The sequence below is a fragment of the Aquarana catesbeiana genome, linkage group LG05, assembly GCF_042186555.1.
Source record: "Aquarana catesbeiana isolate 2022-GZ linkage group LG05, ASM4218655v1, whole genome shotgun sequence".
Classification (NCBI taxonomy): Eukaryota; Metazoa; Chordata; class Amphibia; order Anura; family Ranidae; genus Aquarana; species Aquarana catesbeiana.
In genome coordinates, this window is record NC_133328.1 from 390,700,707 (window position 1) to 390,717,326 (window position 16,620).

Consider the following 16,620-nt stretch of genomic DNA (forward strand, 5'->3'; position numbering starts at 1 on the left):
GGAATGCCCTGGTGCCCAGTTTCCAAAGGAAGGGGAGCATGCTCTGCTTCAGTATGTCACAGTACATGATGGCATTCATGGTTCCCTCAATGAACTGTAGCTTCCCAGTGCCGGCAGCACTCATGCAGCCCCAGACCAGGACACTACCACCACCATGCTTGACTGTAGGCAAGACACATTTGTCTTTGTACTCCTCACCTGGTTACCACCACACATGCTTGACACCATCTGAACCAAATAAGTTTATCTTCATCAGACCACAGGATATGGTTCTACTAATCCATGTCCTTAGTCTGCTTTTCTTTAGCAAACTGTTTGTGGGCTTTCTTGTGCATCATCTTTAGAAGAGGCTTCCTTTTGGGATGACAGCCATGCAGACTAATTTGATGCAGTGTATGGTCTGCCTCCTCAGCGTATGGTCTAAGCACTGACAGCCTGACCCCCCCACCCCTACAACCTCTGCAGCAATGCTGGCAGCACTTATACGTCTATTTCCCAAAGACAACCTCTAGAATATGATGCTGAGCATATGCACTCAACTCCTTTGGTCGACCATGACGAGGCTTGTTCTGAGTGAAACCTGTCCTGTTAAACTGCTGTATGGTCTTGGCTACCATACTGCAGCTCAGTTTCAGGGTCTTGGCAATCTTCTTATAGCTTAGGCCATCTTTATGTAGAGCAACAATTCTTTTTTTTCAGATCCTCAGTTGAGAGTTGTTTGCCATGAGGTGCCATGTTGAACTTCCAGTGACCATTATGAGAGAGTGAGAGCGATAACACCAAATTTAACACACCTGCTCCCCATTCACACCAGGGAGGGAAAATGGCTAATTGGGCCCATTTTGGACATTTTCACTTAGGGGTGTACTTACTTTTTTTGCCAGCGTTTTAGACTTTAATGGCAGTGTGTTGCGTTATTTTGAGGGGACAGCAAATTGACACTGTTATACAAGCTGTACACTCACTACTTTACATTATAGCAAAGTGTAATTTCTTCAGTGTTGTCACATGAAAAGATATACTAAAATATTTACAAAAATGTGAGGGGTGTACTCATTTTTGTGAGATACTGTATGTACAGCTGTTGCCAAAAGTTTTGAGAATGACACAAATATTAGTTTTCACAAAATTGGCTGCTTCAGTGTTTTTAAATCTTTTTGTCAGTTGTTACTATGGTATACTGAAGTATAATTACAAGCATTTCATATGTGTCAAAGGCTTTAATTTTTTTTAAACAATAAAATAAAAGGCTTTTATTGACAATTACATTAAGTTTATGCAAAGAGTCAATATTTTTAGTGTTTACCCTTCTCTTTCAAGACCTCTGCAATTTGCCGTGGCATGCTGTTAATCAACTTCTGGGCCACGTCCTGACTGATGGCAACCCATTGTTGCATAATCAATGCTTGGAGTTTGTCAGAATTTGTGGGTTTTTTTTGTTCACCTGCCTCTTGAGGATTGACCACAAGTTCTCAATGGGATTAAGGTATGGGGAGTTTCCTGGCCATGGACCCATAATTTCGATGTTTTGTTCCCCAAGCCACTTAGTTATCACTTTTGCCCTATGGCAAGGTGCTCCATCATGCTGGAAAAGGCATTGTTCCTCACCAAACTGTTCTTGGATGGTTGGGAGAAGTTGCTCTCGAAGGGTGTTTTTTGTACCATTCTTTATTTATGGCTGCATTCTTAGGCAAAATTGTGAGTGGGCCAACTCCCTTGGGTGAGAAGCAACCCCACACATGAATGGTCTGAGCATGCTTTACTGTTGGCATGACACAGGACTGATGGTAACTCTCACCTTTTCTTCTCCGGACAAGGTTTTTTTCAAGTGCCCCAAACAATCGGAAAGGGGATTCATCAGAGAAAATTACTTTCCCCCATTCCTCAGCAGTCCAATCCCTGTACCTTTTGCAGAATATCAGTCTGTCCCTGATGTTTTTCTTGGAGAGAAGTGGCTTCTTTGCTGCCCTTCTTGACAAAAGGCAGTCTTCCAAAAGTCTTGCCTCACTGTGCATGCAGATGCACTCACATCTGCCTGATGCCATTCCTGAGCAAGCTCTGCACTGGTGGTGCCCGATCCCGCAGCTGAATCAACTGTAGGAGATGGTCCTGACACTTGCTGAACTTTCTTGAACAACAATTGAACCTCTCTCCTTGAAGTTCTTGATGATCTAATAAATGGTTATGTAGCGGGCACCTACTTTCTGTAGGCGATCCCTTGGGTGAGCCGGACAGGGTAGATGAAGGCCGGGCTGTAGATTGGGGATCGCCGCAGATTTTACAAAAATATGGATCTATGGACAATCTATTTGAATGGTCATCCCCTGAAGAGACTGAGTCTAGTGATGAGGAAGAATGTTTTTTGGAGAGTTCTACCTCAGTGGAAGTTTCTACAGGAGTGTCAGAAAAATTACCTGGCACATTTAAAACCCCAGTACCCCCTTTCAATGTTTCAACTACTGTCCTTCCTACCAGGGCAGCCACGTACCAACAATGGGTCACTAAAGCTTCTGACGCATGTGTTTTGCCTGACAGAGGAAAGGCTAAAGATTTGCCCAGACTTTCAAGGTTTCAGAGGGAGGTTCAAAGGAAAGTAGCTCAGGAGTGGGGCCATGATTATCCCTATGTTCCTGAATGGATTATGGAGACTGTTGAGAGTTCCTGGGAAGCATGGGAAGATGATCTTGTTTGGGACTATCTCCATGTTCCTAAACCCAAGCGGACACCTGACAGTGAGGTCTGGGTCCGATTCAAAGACATCCATCGTGAGTGGAGACTCGGGAGAGCAATCCACAAAGACAAAGTGTTGGTGGTAAAGGCAGTACAAAACACCCGCAGTTACTCCATATCAGTGAAAGGACAAGGGGACATTCGCAAAAGGTTACCTGACCCGAGGTATTACTTGTAAGCAGGACTGCTGGAGGTGCGGTCACAAGTGTATTTCAGTTCCCATATTGACTGCAGGATGGCAGATGGGTTAGGATGGGTTTTCCCCAAATAAACTATTCAGCAGGAGACTCACATTCATGGTGCCTAACAATGACAAAGTTATGGACACTAGAATGTGCTGTCTCTGCTAAGTCTCTTTGCTACAAATACTTCTACAAGGACTCTTGTTTAAGAGCCAAACAGAAAGTTTATTTGCCAACGGGCAGACGGATGCATTGCTGAGCATGTCTGTTCAAGGTGCGCTCTGCAGGAAGTCTGCTAGACTCCTTTTGAGGGAGTGATGACCCTAACAGGAACATACATGCCATAAAAGAAAAGATATTGTATATTTGATTGATTACCCAATAGAGGATTATAACCCCCTCTGTTTGGTAATGTGTGTGTAGTGCTGGTAGATTTACAATCTACCGCAAATTAGGTAAATTTAGTAAATTGTGTGTTAGGAAGGTTAAAAGTTCGCCTCTGTTCCAGCTTGGCTGACGTTGTGTGTGCTTCCATGCTGACCGGTGGGTGTCGCTGTTACCATTAGTCAGTGTTGGAAGGGTAACGTATCGAAGTGTATAGATGCTCCTCTGTCTCGGAGACAAGCTCGGTGGAGGTGGTCCTCCGAGTTGCATTCTGGGAAGGGGGTATTTATGGGACAGACGCCATGTTCTGAGGGGGTTTTTTCCTTTTGCAGCCACCTGCTGGCCCTCCTGGCCAACAGGTATGCCTTAAGGAGCTACCTCGTGGTCCTCCGATCGGGAGGCCCACGATGCTACGGCGCAGGGGTGGGTCCAGAGGCTTGTCTGGGGCCTACCACCGCGGCCGAGGAATGTTCCTGAGCTGTTGGTCCTGTGTGACGAAGCTGGACAGCCGAGGAGATCCCAGGGGAGGACCCGTCTTGGAGAGATCACGCAGCATGCTGGTCTATAGAGGGGCCTGGTGACTCGGCTGGAGGACGTATCCAAAAGAAGCAACCATACAGCATAATGTCGCCGGTTTAAAGGCGGCTTAAAGGTTCAGGCACTGTGATTGACTGTTCACTGCAGAAGAAATGATACATCCTGTGGCAGAGGATCGTGCAGATTTACCCCCCCAAATAAGTCTGTGGCAGAGACTTTAGATTCGTGCTGCGTACTGTCTGCTAGACTGGTGAGAGAGGCCTATCCAGACAAGCAAAAAGTGTGTCCCATGAGGGGAACACATTCCACATAATTATCTGAATTCTACCGGGACATTTGTCGCTAAGATTTTGTAAGAAGATATTTGAGTTTCTCCGGAAGGTTTCCTTTTCCGTCTCTTTCCTGCTACTTCCTAAAGTTTGACTGTTCAATAAAGCATTGAAAACGTACTCCAGTGTTGGTGCGTGTGTCGTCCAGCAGTAAACTCAACGGAACCCCTAGACCCGGTGCCGGTGAAACAGAGGGAAGCAAAGTGAAGGTAACAGACCCGCTTAAACCAGCAGCTCCACCGAGAGTTAGTGCTACATGTGTAGTAGCTAGTAGTAGTTAGAAATGTTTTGTGTCTTCTTTTAGGTATACTGAAGATGGGATGGCTGTCTATCTTACAGATGAAGGCCTGTGGTAAACAGAGTATTCCTCCTGCGGGAGCAGTGCTTTGGTTTCGCTTGTATGGAATGAAGAAGTTATTCAGAGTGACTCTTTACCATCTATTCTGTTGTAAATCTACTTCCGTCTTCCCCACTGAAGAAATCATTCAAAGTGATTTTTTTATAGTCCGCATTGTTCTAAGTCTTTGCATAAGAAGGCAGAGAAAAGATTACGAAGCAACAAAAGAGCATCTCAGAAAACTCTTCTCCTATCCCGGTTTGTGTTGTATTAATAAAGCAAGAGAAAAAGTACAAAATGGACTATTTCTATTTCTATGGGCTGCGATGGGCTAGGTGGAAAACGTGATTTACGGAAATAATATATAATCAGCAGCTCCTGCGGGGGTTAGTGCTACAGTTATTTAGGTGCAATCTTAGTAGCAGCATTATCCTTGACTGTGAATCCCTTTTTGTGCAAAGCAATCATGACTGCATGTGTTTCCGTGCAGGCAATCATGGTTAACAGAGGAAGAACAATGATTTCAAGCACCACCCTCCTTTTAAAGTTTGCAGTCTGTTATTCTAACTCAATCAGCATTAAAGAGTGATTTCCAGCCTTGTTCTCGTCAACACTGACACCCGTGGCTGAAATGCAGTGAAAATGTTTCTTGGGGGATTGCCATATTTTTTGCCCCATAAGACGCACTTGACTATAAGAGGCACCTAGGATTTAGAGGAGGAAAACAAGAAAAAAATATTCTGAACCAAATGGTGTACTAAAATATTTACCAGTGCCCATAAAATGCAGCTTTACCAGTGCCAATTAAATGCAGCCTTACCAGTGCCAATTAAATGCAGCCTTACCATTGCCAATTAAATGCAGCCTGACCAGTGCCAATAAAAGAGGTTGTATACCCCGCTTTCACATTTTTACCTACAGGTAAACCTATAATAAGGCTTGCCTGTAGGTAAAATAAATATCTTCTAAACCTGTATGGTTTAGGAGATATTCATGTTGCATGCAGCCGCTGATGTCAGTGGATCCTGCCGGAAAATCAGAGCTCCTTACCAGAAAGAGGACTCCCATGTGCATGCGCGGGGGTGATGTAATTGTGGCTCCGGCTACTCACAGCGCCGGGGCTGCGAACCCAGAAAGAAGCGCCGAGGGAACATGTCAGCTTCCTCAGCAGTGATCGGGAGACGATGCCAGTGCTTCATTCTAAGGTAAGTATTTCATAATGAACTAGTATGCGGTGCATACTAGCTTATTATGCCTTTGCCTTACAAGTTTTTTTTTTGTTTTTTTGTGGGTATACAACCGCTTTAAATGCAGCCTTACCAATGCCATTTAAATGCAGCCTTACCAGTGCCCATGAAATGCAGCCTGATTAGTGCCAATTAAATTCAGCCTTACTAGTGCCAATTAAATTCAGCCTTACCAGTGCCAATTAAATGCAGCCTTACCAGTGCCCTTGAAATGTAGCCTTACCAGTGCCCATGAAATGTAGCCTTACCAGTGCCCATTAAATGCAGCCTTACCAGTGTCCATAAAATGCAGCCTTACCAGTGCCCATGAAATGCAGCCTGACCAGTGGCAATTAAATGCAGCCTTACCAGTGCCAATTAAATGTAGCCTTACCGGTGCCCATGAAATGCAGCCTGACCTGTGCCAATGAAATGCAGCCTTGCCACACAGAGCTCTGTCACGTCACAGATTTGAATATCCCGACACCCACTGTAACAAAGTCCTGCCTCCTATGATACACGTCACACTGATTTAATGTATCATTGGATCAGTGTTCCATCTATGTAGGAGGCGGGACTTTGTTAAAGTCCACCACCTCGCACAGACTGGCATTTCCTGGCAAGGACATCATCACATCAACCTGTCACTCAGATAGAAGACAGAGCATCCCGAGGGGTACCCTATTCGGCCGCTCAGGCTGCTCTGTCTTCTGTCTGTGGTTGAGTGATGGGCCCAGCCGGGAGATCGCCCAGCACTCGCAGGAGACTTGGGATTGTCTGGGGGGGAGGCCTGGTCAATATTCGCTCCATAATGCCGCGTACACACGAGCGGACTTTCTATCCTACTTGGTCCGGCACACTTTCCGACGGACCACGCCCCCTAAAACGTCACAGTCCCAGCATGCCCAGGGACTGTGACATCATATGGGGGCGGGGTCTCCGCCTATATAAGTCACAACGCAGCCCTCAGAGACCAGTCCAGCCGGAGAGAGCGTCGTGTCAACATCTGGGAGAAGAGAAGAGAAGAGAAGCCAAGAAGCCAAGAAGCCCAGAAGTCCGGACCTCCGCTCGCAATAGAGCTACATGAAGAGAGCGGAGGGGCCGGCCGAAGACCTGCGACACCGGGAGAAGAGGCCGGAGAGCGGAGAAGAACCAACCGGACGCCGGGAGAAGATGAAGTGGAGGGACCCCCGAAGCCGGAAGAAGACCCCCGAAGCCGGAGGAAGATCCCCCCCCGGAGCTGTTTAATAAAATATTTTAAAAACCTGTGTAGCGTGTTTTATTACTTACATTTTTTTCCTAGGTAAATGGGTAGGGGTACCATGTACCCCATACTCATTTACATAGGGTGGGGGGCCGGGATCTGGGGGCCCCCTTATTAAAGGGGGCTCCCAGATTCCGATAAGCCCCCGCCCGCAGACCCCGACAACCAACGGCCAGGGTTGTCGGGAAGAGGCCCTTGTCCTCATCAACATGGGGACAAGGTGCTTTGGGGGGGGGGGCGCAGGGCGCCCCCTCCCCCAAAGCACCCACCCCCCATGTTGAGGGCATGCGGCCTGGTACGGTTCAGGAGGGGGGGGGCGCTCGCTCGTCCCCACCCCCTTTCCTGACCGGCCAGGCTGCGTGCTCGGATCGGGGTCTGGTATGGATTTTAGGGGGACCCCACGCCGTTTTTTCGGCGTAGCGGGGTTCCCCTTTATAATCCATACCAGACCTAAGGGCCTGGTATGCCCCGCGCTCGCCGCAATAGGAAGATTTGTTTTTCCTATTGCAGCGAGCGCGAGATGCAATACCATCCCCTCGTGTCGTATTTGGTCTGTCGGACCAGCCTACACACGAGCGGGCTTTCCGTCGGACCAGCACACACACGAGCGGACTTTCCGCCCGAAACTGAGTCCGACGGAAAGATTTCAAACATGTTTAAAATCTAGGTCCGGCGGGCTTTTGGGAAGAAGTCCGCCGGAAAAGTCCGCCGCCGCCCACACACGGGCGGATTGTCCGGCACACTCTGGTCCGCCGGACCAAGTATGCCGGAAAGTCCGACCGTGTGTACGCGGCATAAGACGCACAGACATTTCCTCCCATTTTTGGGGGGGAAAAAAGTGCCAAATGAGTGAAAAATACGGTAAGTTCATTTTCGTGGCAAAGAAGGACTTTGCAATTAATTGCAATTCATCTGATCACACTTCATAACATTCTGGAGTATATGCAAATTGTCATCATAAAAACTGAGGCAGCAGACTTTGTGAAAAAACTGAAAACTTATATTTGTGTCATTCTCAAAACTTTTGGCCATGGCTGTATATTACAGAGTATTACCTAAATATCTGTAAATATCTACTAAATATCCGTTGTTATTTGATGTAATATTCCCTTGGATGGACATAGGATAAATTAACATTAGCATGCTGCAAAGCTTCCTCTTAGCTTTTAGCTAACTTACCACGGCATGGTTCAGCCATAGTGGAATGACTTTATCCAGACCTTCAGGGTAGACCAACTGCCTGTCATATGTATACAATGCCCAGAAGGATAAAAACACAAACTGCAATCAAAGTAAAAATAATGTATGAAACAGACGGTTAATACTTTCAGCTTTCACAATATAAACCAGCTTATGAGCTTTGAAAATTGGCAAATGTGAATGTTATTCAATGTCACATATTGGACTAAAAATTAATAAAAAGTCAGTGCACAATTATTGATTTCTCCTGTGCAATTACAGTGCTATTACAGCCTTCAAGAACATGAGTTTGCCAGAATCAATGTTGGATTAGGCTCAGCTGAAGATATATGGGATCATGAACTATGTCTGCGAAGCATCAGTATATTATAAAACACTGCATAGTTTTATGTCATTATAAATGCATGAAGCCATAGCTCTTGTGTCTCTATGTTTGTCCATTACTGTACATGTGTAGAGTAACTGAGTTGATAATTCATATCGTTTTATTTTATGATAAGTGTAATGCCCCGTACACACGGTCGGACTTTGTTCGGACATTCCGACAACAAAATCCTAGGATTTTTTCCGACGGATGTTGGCTCAAACTTGTCTTGCATACACACGGTCACACAAAGTTGTCGGAAAATCCGATCGTTCTAAACGCGGTGACGTAAAACACGTACGTTGGGACTATAAATGGGGCAGTGGCCAATAGCTTTCATCTCTTTATTTATTCTGAGCATGCGTGGCACTTTGTCCGTCGGATTTGTTTACACACGATCGGAATTTCCGACAACGGATTTTGTTGTCGGGAAATTTTATATCCTGCTGTCAAACTTTGTGTGTCGGAAAATCCGATGGAAAATGTGTGATGAAGCCTACACACGATCGGAATTTCCGACAACAAGGTCCTATCTCACATTTTCCGTCGGAAAATCCGACCGTGTGTACGGGGCATTAGTCCACAAATATTTACTAACAATAATTAGCAGAATTAGTAATATATATATTTGGTACATATATTTTAATCTGGCAGAAACTGGCAATGAAATTAATACTAATTTACCAAAAATGTAATCTGACATATATAGAAATAATTACAGTTAAAATGACAATGAAAGTCCTGCATATATATTGACAGTGACAAACGCTGACAGCCTTACATTGACAGTTATACTGAAAAGACATTCTTTCTGCAGTTGAAAAATATGGACACTGGCAGTATCATACTTATCAAAAGTGTGGCTCGTTTTTAAAAAGTGCTGTATTTTTGTTCCAGTTTTTTGAGAAACGCATCTTTCAGGGATGATTGGTACTGTATTTAAAACACCTCTAAAAAGCTCTGTATTAAATAAAAAGTGTGACTGGGACCCAACACATGTATAATATAAATTATCCATGTCTGTATTTGCAATACTTGCACTTCTCAATGAGTTCCTTGGGCGGCATGCTGCTGAAGTTTGGAGAGGGTGAAGGTGAGACACTGAAACACGTCAGCCACATAAATTAATAATAACAGATTTGGGTATAACTAGAAGTAACTATGGTAGGGAAATTGAAGAACAAAGTTTTCTGACAAAATGGATGAAGCAAATAATCCTTAATACTCTGGAAGGCTTTACAGATTATAGAAGATAGTTACTGCTCCAGGTCAGTCCATGCTACATACACTTCACACAGTTGCCTTGGAAGGATGCTCACCGAGCTTGCATGCTGCTAACAGGTAAGAGAGAAATACCATATGGCTGCAGTCCAATAAAGATCCTCTTTATTAATGTATGAAACTCCAAAAGCAGTACACCATACAGTGGGGGAAAAGAAGACCAAGATTATGCTGAATGTTCAAAAATAAATGCTTAAATTATAGCATTTGTAAATATTATGGGGATACTGGGGTTTAGTTTGTGTAACTACAGTGATCAGCCATTGAAATGTAAAATAAATAATATTGATTATCTTGTTACAATGGCACCTGAAAGTGGCTGGGATATGTTAGGCAGCAAGTAATTATATGTCGGCCATGAAATTGATGTGTTGGAAGCCAAAAAATTGGGCAAGCATATAGATTTGAGCAACCTCGACAAGGGCCAAACTGTAATGTTAGATGAATGGTTCAAAAGGACTCCAAAACTGCAGCTCTTGTGGAATGTTCCCAGTCTGCAGTGATCAGGACCTACCAAAAGTAGTCCAAGGAAGGAAAACTGGTAAACTGGTGACAGGGTCATGGGTGGCCAAGACACATAGGTGCATGTGGGGAGCAAAGGCTGGCCTGTGTAGGCCAATCCATTAGAAGAGCTACTGTAGCTTAAATTTCCAATGCTGGCTCCAATAGAAAGGTGTCAGAACACAGTGCATCCCAGTTTGCTGCTATATGTTATGGGGTCGCGTAGCCGCAGACCGGTCAGGGTGCCCATGCTGACGCGTGTCCATAGCTAAAAGTACCCACAATGGGCACAAGAGCATCATAACTGGACCACAGAGCAATGGAAGAAGGTGGCCTAGTCTGACAAATCACATTTTCTTTTACATCAGGTAGATGACCAAGTGTGTGTGCGTCGCTTACCTGGGGAATAGGTAGCAACAGGATGCAACATAAGAAAAAGGCAAGCTGGGGGAGCGTGTCCGGATGTAGAGAAGGCAGGACGCGTTACTGAGGAGCTCCGCGATCCTGACTAAATCCAACACCATCCTGAAAAACACACAACCTGGGGAGCCTTGAAACCTATCCCAGCTACCCCCAGACATCCTCTGTACCAGCCCTTGGGAAAATTGTGGAGCTCGGCCGGCCGATCGAGCGCGTACGGGGCTGCAACCGGCTCCACACAGCAGCAGCCGGCCGCCATCTTGAGGCCTGCTAGGCCTCCAACATCCCCGGGCTAAAGTGCCGCAATCGGAGGAGCAACGGACAGCTGCTCCATCAGCATCCGTGGCGGCAGTCCCTGGGAGGTGTCTACGGTGGGAGGAAGGCCGGATAACCGCCGGAGGATTCGTTTCCGGGCGCCGCGGCCGGCCACCGTTTTGGGGCCTACGGAGCCTCCAGCATCCCCGGCCTCGATTTCCGCGATCGGCGGAGCGGGAGGCGGCCGCTACATCCACATCTGCGGAGGTGGTCCCTGGGAGCCTGCCGATCGGTGTGGAGACCCGGAGGCCGCAGGAGACTCCTACATGGACTGGTGCTAAGGCCTGCTACCATCTTCCAGGCCTATGGTGCTTGAAGCATCCCCCACATGCAGGTACCGTGTCCCAACAGTGCTGTGCTGCCTTCCCCAAATTACTATTCCTGCAGAACTTGTGCCCTGCAAGCCCTGACCCTGTGCATCCTCTACCCTGCCCACTGTGTTCTGGTGCCTGTCTGCTGCCTCTCACCAACCACACAGCCCTTATCCAGAGCAGAACACACTGCGGATGGGCCCTCCTAAGACCCGTTATTCTCATTCAAAAAAAAAACAAGGCTTCTCCTACCGCTCCGTCAGTGACCAGGCCCTTACCGGCGGCAGAAATGGCGGCGAATGCGAAAACAGTGGTGGAGTCAGGGGCTGCGGAGTCCCCCACGGGAGCAGAGATCCTGGCGGCCATTATGGCATGTAAAGAAACCCTAACTGCCAAAATAGACTTCCTAACTGTAGATGTCAGTCTTATCCGCCAAGATATGGATAAATTCCGTTCCCGTATCGCTGAGGTGGAGGACAGAGTCTCCATGGTAGAGGATGTGGTCCGGTCAGATTCCAGAGAGGTGAGGGCCCTACAGCTCCAAGTGAAGGCGCTACAAGAACGAGCCATAGACACAGAGAACCGCCTCCGGCGCAACAATATTCGCATCCTTGGTTTGCCTGAGAGAGCGGAGGGTCCCAAGCCAGCTGAATTCACTGAGCAGTTATTATCCACCCTGTTTAATCTGGGGGATCTGTCGCCCACCTTTGTAGTGGAAAGAGCTCACAGGGTCCCGCCACTTCCTCCAAGACCGGGGGCCCCTCCACGTCCCTTCCTGTTACATTTACTGAACTACCGTGATCGAGACCGCATCTTGGCGGCGGCCCGAACCATGCCGGAAATCAAATATGAGAACACCAGGTTATTTTTCTTTCCTGATTACTCTCAAGGGGTGCAGCAGCGCCGCAAATCTTTTACAGATGTCAGACGTCGACTCCGAGAGAAGGGAATACGTTTTGGCCTTTTATACCCCAGCAGATTGAGGATCACGGATGGGGACAACACCCGTTTCTTCGATACCCCTGAGGCCGCTGCGGCATGGTTAGACACCCGTTAGTGTCATAATGGAAATTGAACCGGTGTTGAATATACGATCTGTTGGGTTCAGATAAGTACCTCAAATTCCTATAATGATCCTCCTTCTACCTCATGTTGACTTCCAGCACAATTCATTATCAGCTACCACATCTTTCTGCACTGCGACACCACGTCATCATCCTCACCTTCTACTATACATCTTTTGCGGATGGAATTGAAACTAGTTCCTCCTGTCTGAGGAGCTCCAGTAAATATCATGCAGACTTTCTTGTCATTGACTCCTAAACGGTGATCCGTCCCTGTTTATTTCGCCTTGACACCCCCCCCCTCCCCCTCGCTCAGGTTCAGACGAGGACATTTGCTAGTTACAGCGACCTGCCTCACCTTGGTCCAGGACGTGACCATACGAGTCAAGTTCAAAGGGTTTCTGGACTGGCATGATAGTGTTGTGCACTGAGTTTTAGGTTGTCACTACAGTTATAAGGTTTCTTTGTTTAGGGGTAAAACTATCCCCATCCTTCTCCCTCATTTTGGAAGAGAGATGGGGCATAGTAGGAAAGGCACATTGTGCTTTGGTTTGTTTAAAAATGTTCTAAAGGTTTTCTTCCTTTTTTTCCTTTTTGGTGCACGATATTGGATAAATCTAAATGCTGCTAACACATGGTGTGCTGTGTCAAGGATTTTGCTGTTCATGGTTCGCTCTCTCATTCATCCCAATTGGTTCTCACCTTTTAAAGTAGATGGCTAATCCCCGTGCCGATTCCTTTACGGTCCTTTCCTGGAATGTCAGGGGCCTTGGATCAAAATTCAAGCGAGCTCTCCTTTTCCAGTACCTGAAGTCCCACTCCCCCCAACTCATTCTTCTTCAAGAGACCCGTCTAATGGGCAGCAAAATCCTGACATTGAAAAAACCGTGGATACAGAGGGCTATACATGCCACATACTCTACGTATGCAAGAGGGGTGTCGATTCTTATACACAAGAGCTTCCCATGTGTGATTGAAGAGGTGTGCACGGACCCACAGGGTAAATTTGTTATTGTTGTATTTACACTATGGTCTCACAGGTACATTGTCATTAATATGTATATCCCTCCGCCTTTCTCACCTGTAATATTATATGCGGTTATGGAAAAGATTGCACCCTTTTGCCCTGGGAAAATTTTAATTATGGGAGACTTTAATGCTATCATGTCCCCGGATCTAGATAGACCTGCCCCACCAAAGCATCATTGCACAGATCTTTCTGGATGGGCTCAGGCAGTAGCCCTAGAAGAGATTTGGAGGTGGAAGCACCCTACAACCAGAGCCTATTCGTGTTTCTCAGCATCCCACAAAACTGCATCACGTATAGACCTGGCCTTTTCTAATCCCCCATTGTTGGCGGATGTATTGGAGGCATCTTATTTGCCAAGTGGATTGTCTGATCACAGCCCTTTGGTGGTGACGCTTCACTCTCCTGCATCCCGGAGTGCTGCACTGTGGAGACTGGGGGCTCATTGGGTCTCCCATCCGGACCTAACTGAAAGTATACCCCCCCTGCTAGCTGATTTCTGGGAGCGGAACACTGGGTCCTCCTCTTCTGAAATCACTTGGGATGCGTTTAAAGCATATGCGAGGGGACAATATATCTCATCTATTGCCCATATTAAAAAGAAACAGTTAAAGGAGACCCAACTACTGCAACAGTCGGTGACAAATCACACCTCTACTTATAGCTCAGACCCCACACCATCTCATTTTGACTCACTTATGGCAGCTCAGAGAGAACTGAATCTTCACTTGACAGAGGTTACACGACTTGAAACTCATAGGGGCAGACAAAGAACTTTTGAACAAGGTGACAAAAATGGTCGCCTGCTGGCCCTATTGGCGCAGAATGACCAACCACTTACACTTGTCTCCACTCTGCAGACTGCTGATGGGGACATGGTGACTTCACCCTCTGAGGTTTTGCAAACGTTTACTGCTTTTTACGAAAAGTTGTATACCTCCACCCTGCCCTCTGACTTTCAGCCTGGGCGGCTACAGGACCTGTTAGATCCCTTGGCGCTGGGCTGGCTGTCAGATCAGGAGCGTGAGACACTAGTTAGGCCATTTACGGCCCTAGAAGTTCTAAATGCCATCCAATCCTTCCCCACTGGTAAGGCGCCGGGGCCGGATGGCCTTCCAATTGACTTTTATAAGTCGCATGGAGACCTTCTGGCACCCCTGTTGGCCCAGCTATATAATATATGCCTGAAGGATGGCAAACTGCCCGACTCAATGTATCTTGCATATCTGACTCTAATACACAAACCCTCTAAAGACCCAACCTCCTGCGCCTCGTACCGGCCAATTGCATTGCTAAATAACGACTTTAAAATTTTGACCAAACTACTTGCTCTACGACTATATCCCCTACTGCCTTCAGTCATTGATTCGGACCAAACTGGCTTTATGCCCCATAAATCCACTGATGTCAACCTCAGAAGGTTATATACCAACATACATGCCCAACATCACAACACGGGTACGAGAACTATAGCCTCACTTGACATAGAAAAGGCTTTTGACACCGTAGAGTGGCCTTTTCTTTGGGAAACATTACGTAGAATGGGGTTTCCCTTGTTGTTTATTCAATGGCTCCAGGTATTGTACAAATGCCCCACTTCATCGGTAAGATTGGGGGGTGGACTATCGGCCCCTTTCAGGCTCACCAGAGGAACCCGGCAGGGCTGTCCTCTCTCTCCAGCTTTATTTGCCTTAGCTATTGAACCAGTGGCGGAGGCGCTCCGTACGTCCCCGCATATTAAAGGTCTCCGTATTGGCTTGCTGGAGGAGAGGCTGGCCCTGTACGCGGATGACATGCTACTGTTCCTCAATGATGCTGGCCCGTCCTTACAGGGTGTTCTGAATGTGTTAGACACTTTTGCAGGAGTCACCGGACTGAAGGTCAACTGGTCCAAATCCACACTTTTTCCGATAGACCAGGCGGCCAAAACTACTTCCTCCCCAGACTGTTCACTAAAATGGGTGGAAACTTTTAAGTACCTAGGGGTCCATATATCCACACAAGCAGCAGACTTCATCTCACTTAACCTTACCCCTATACTCTTGGACACTAAGACAAAACTTAAAACGTGGAGTAATTTACCTCTGTCAGTTTGGGGACGAGTGAATCTCCTTAAAATGAAAATTATCCCCAAATTCACGTATTTGTTCCGCCACTCCCCTCAGTGGATACCTAAATCGTTTTTTAATACAATGAATCAATTGTTCTCATCCTTTATCTGGGGCTCCTCGCCACCCAGGTATCGGCTGTCGACTTTGATGCGGCCGACAACGCAGGGTGGTATGGCATTTCCTGATTGCTACAAATATTTTTTAGCCACCCAACTGGTGACAGTGGCCTGGTGGCTGCACCCTGACAAAACTAACTCTTCCACAGCCCTAGAGGCCAAGATAGTGGGCTCTTTCGAAGCCTTGCAATTCCTGATATTCAGAGGCCCTCGAGCCCCATATCATTTGACACCCTCTATGTGTACCACCCTGCGGGCTTGGCGGGCAGGTCTAGATATAGAAAAATACAAATCAACCGAGATCTCTCCTAACACCCCGATCTGGCTGAACCCTACTTTGCCACACATTTACAAACTTCCGGACCCCTTTGCATGGACTAAGTATGGTATAAAAATTATTTCTCACATAGTGTCACAAATGTCATTATCTCCCCTTTCACACCTTTCGTCTATGTATAACATACCTCATCATTACCAATTTCGCTATCTCCAATTGTCACATGCTTTTGCTGCGCAGTTTCCACGCGCTTCCTGCATCGTTGTCCAGTCAGGACTGGAGAAGACGCTTAGAACTAGATGTGCAGAGAAACCTACCTCACAGCTCTATGAGCATTTGGTCTATGTGTCTCTCCCACCTCTGGATAAGCTCTGGTCTCGCTGGCAGCTTGATATACCCTCGCTGGACAATGATGATTGGGATGATGTTTGGGATTTCCCTTTCCGCTCCTTAGTTTCTATGCGGGATCGGCTGATCCAATTTAAAATAGTGCATAGAGCATACTTTACTCCACATAGACTCCATCAAATGAACCCTACATGTCCATCAGAGTGTTGGAGATGTGGAATCTCCCCAGGAGATTTCTCTCATATTTTTTGGCACTGCCCTAAAATTCAGCGATATTGGAGTGAGGTACTTGACAC

General features: G+C 46.7%; 1 protein-coding gene across 3 annotated transcripts in view; it reads right to left on the bottom strand.

The window, feature by feature from the left end:
• The window catches only part of ADTRP (androgen dependent TFPI regulating protein), a 104,742-nt gene that overhangs the window by 76,343 nt on the left and 11,779 nt on the right, over positions 1-16,620 (bottom strand). For all 3 annotated transcript variants that reach the window (XM_073631064.1, XM_073631063.1, XM_073631062.1), the window contains one exon: positions 8,169-8,270. In XM_073631064.1, coding sequence (XP_073487165.1) covers positions 8,169-8,270 — 102 coding nt within the window. The remainder of the gene's footprint in view (positions 1-8,168; positions 8,271-16,620) is intronic.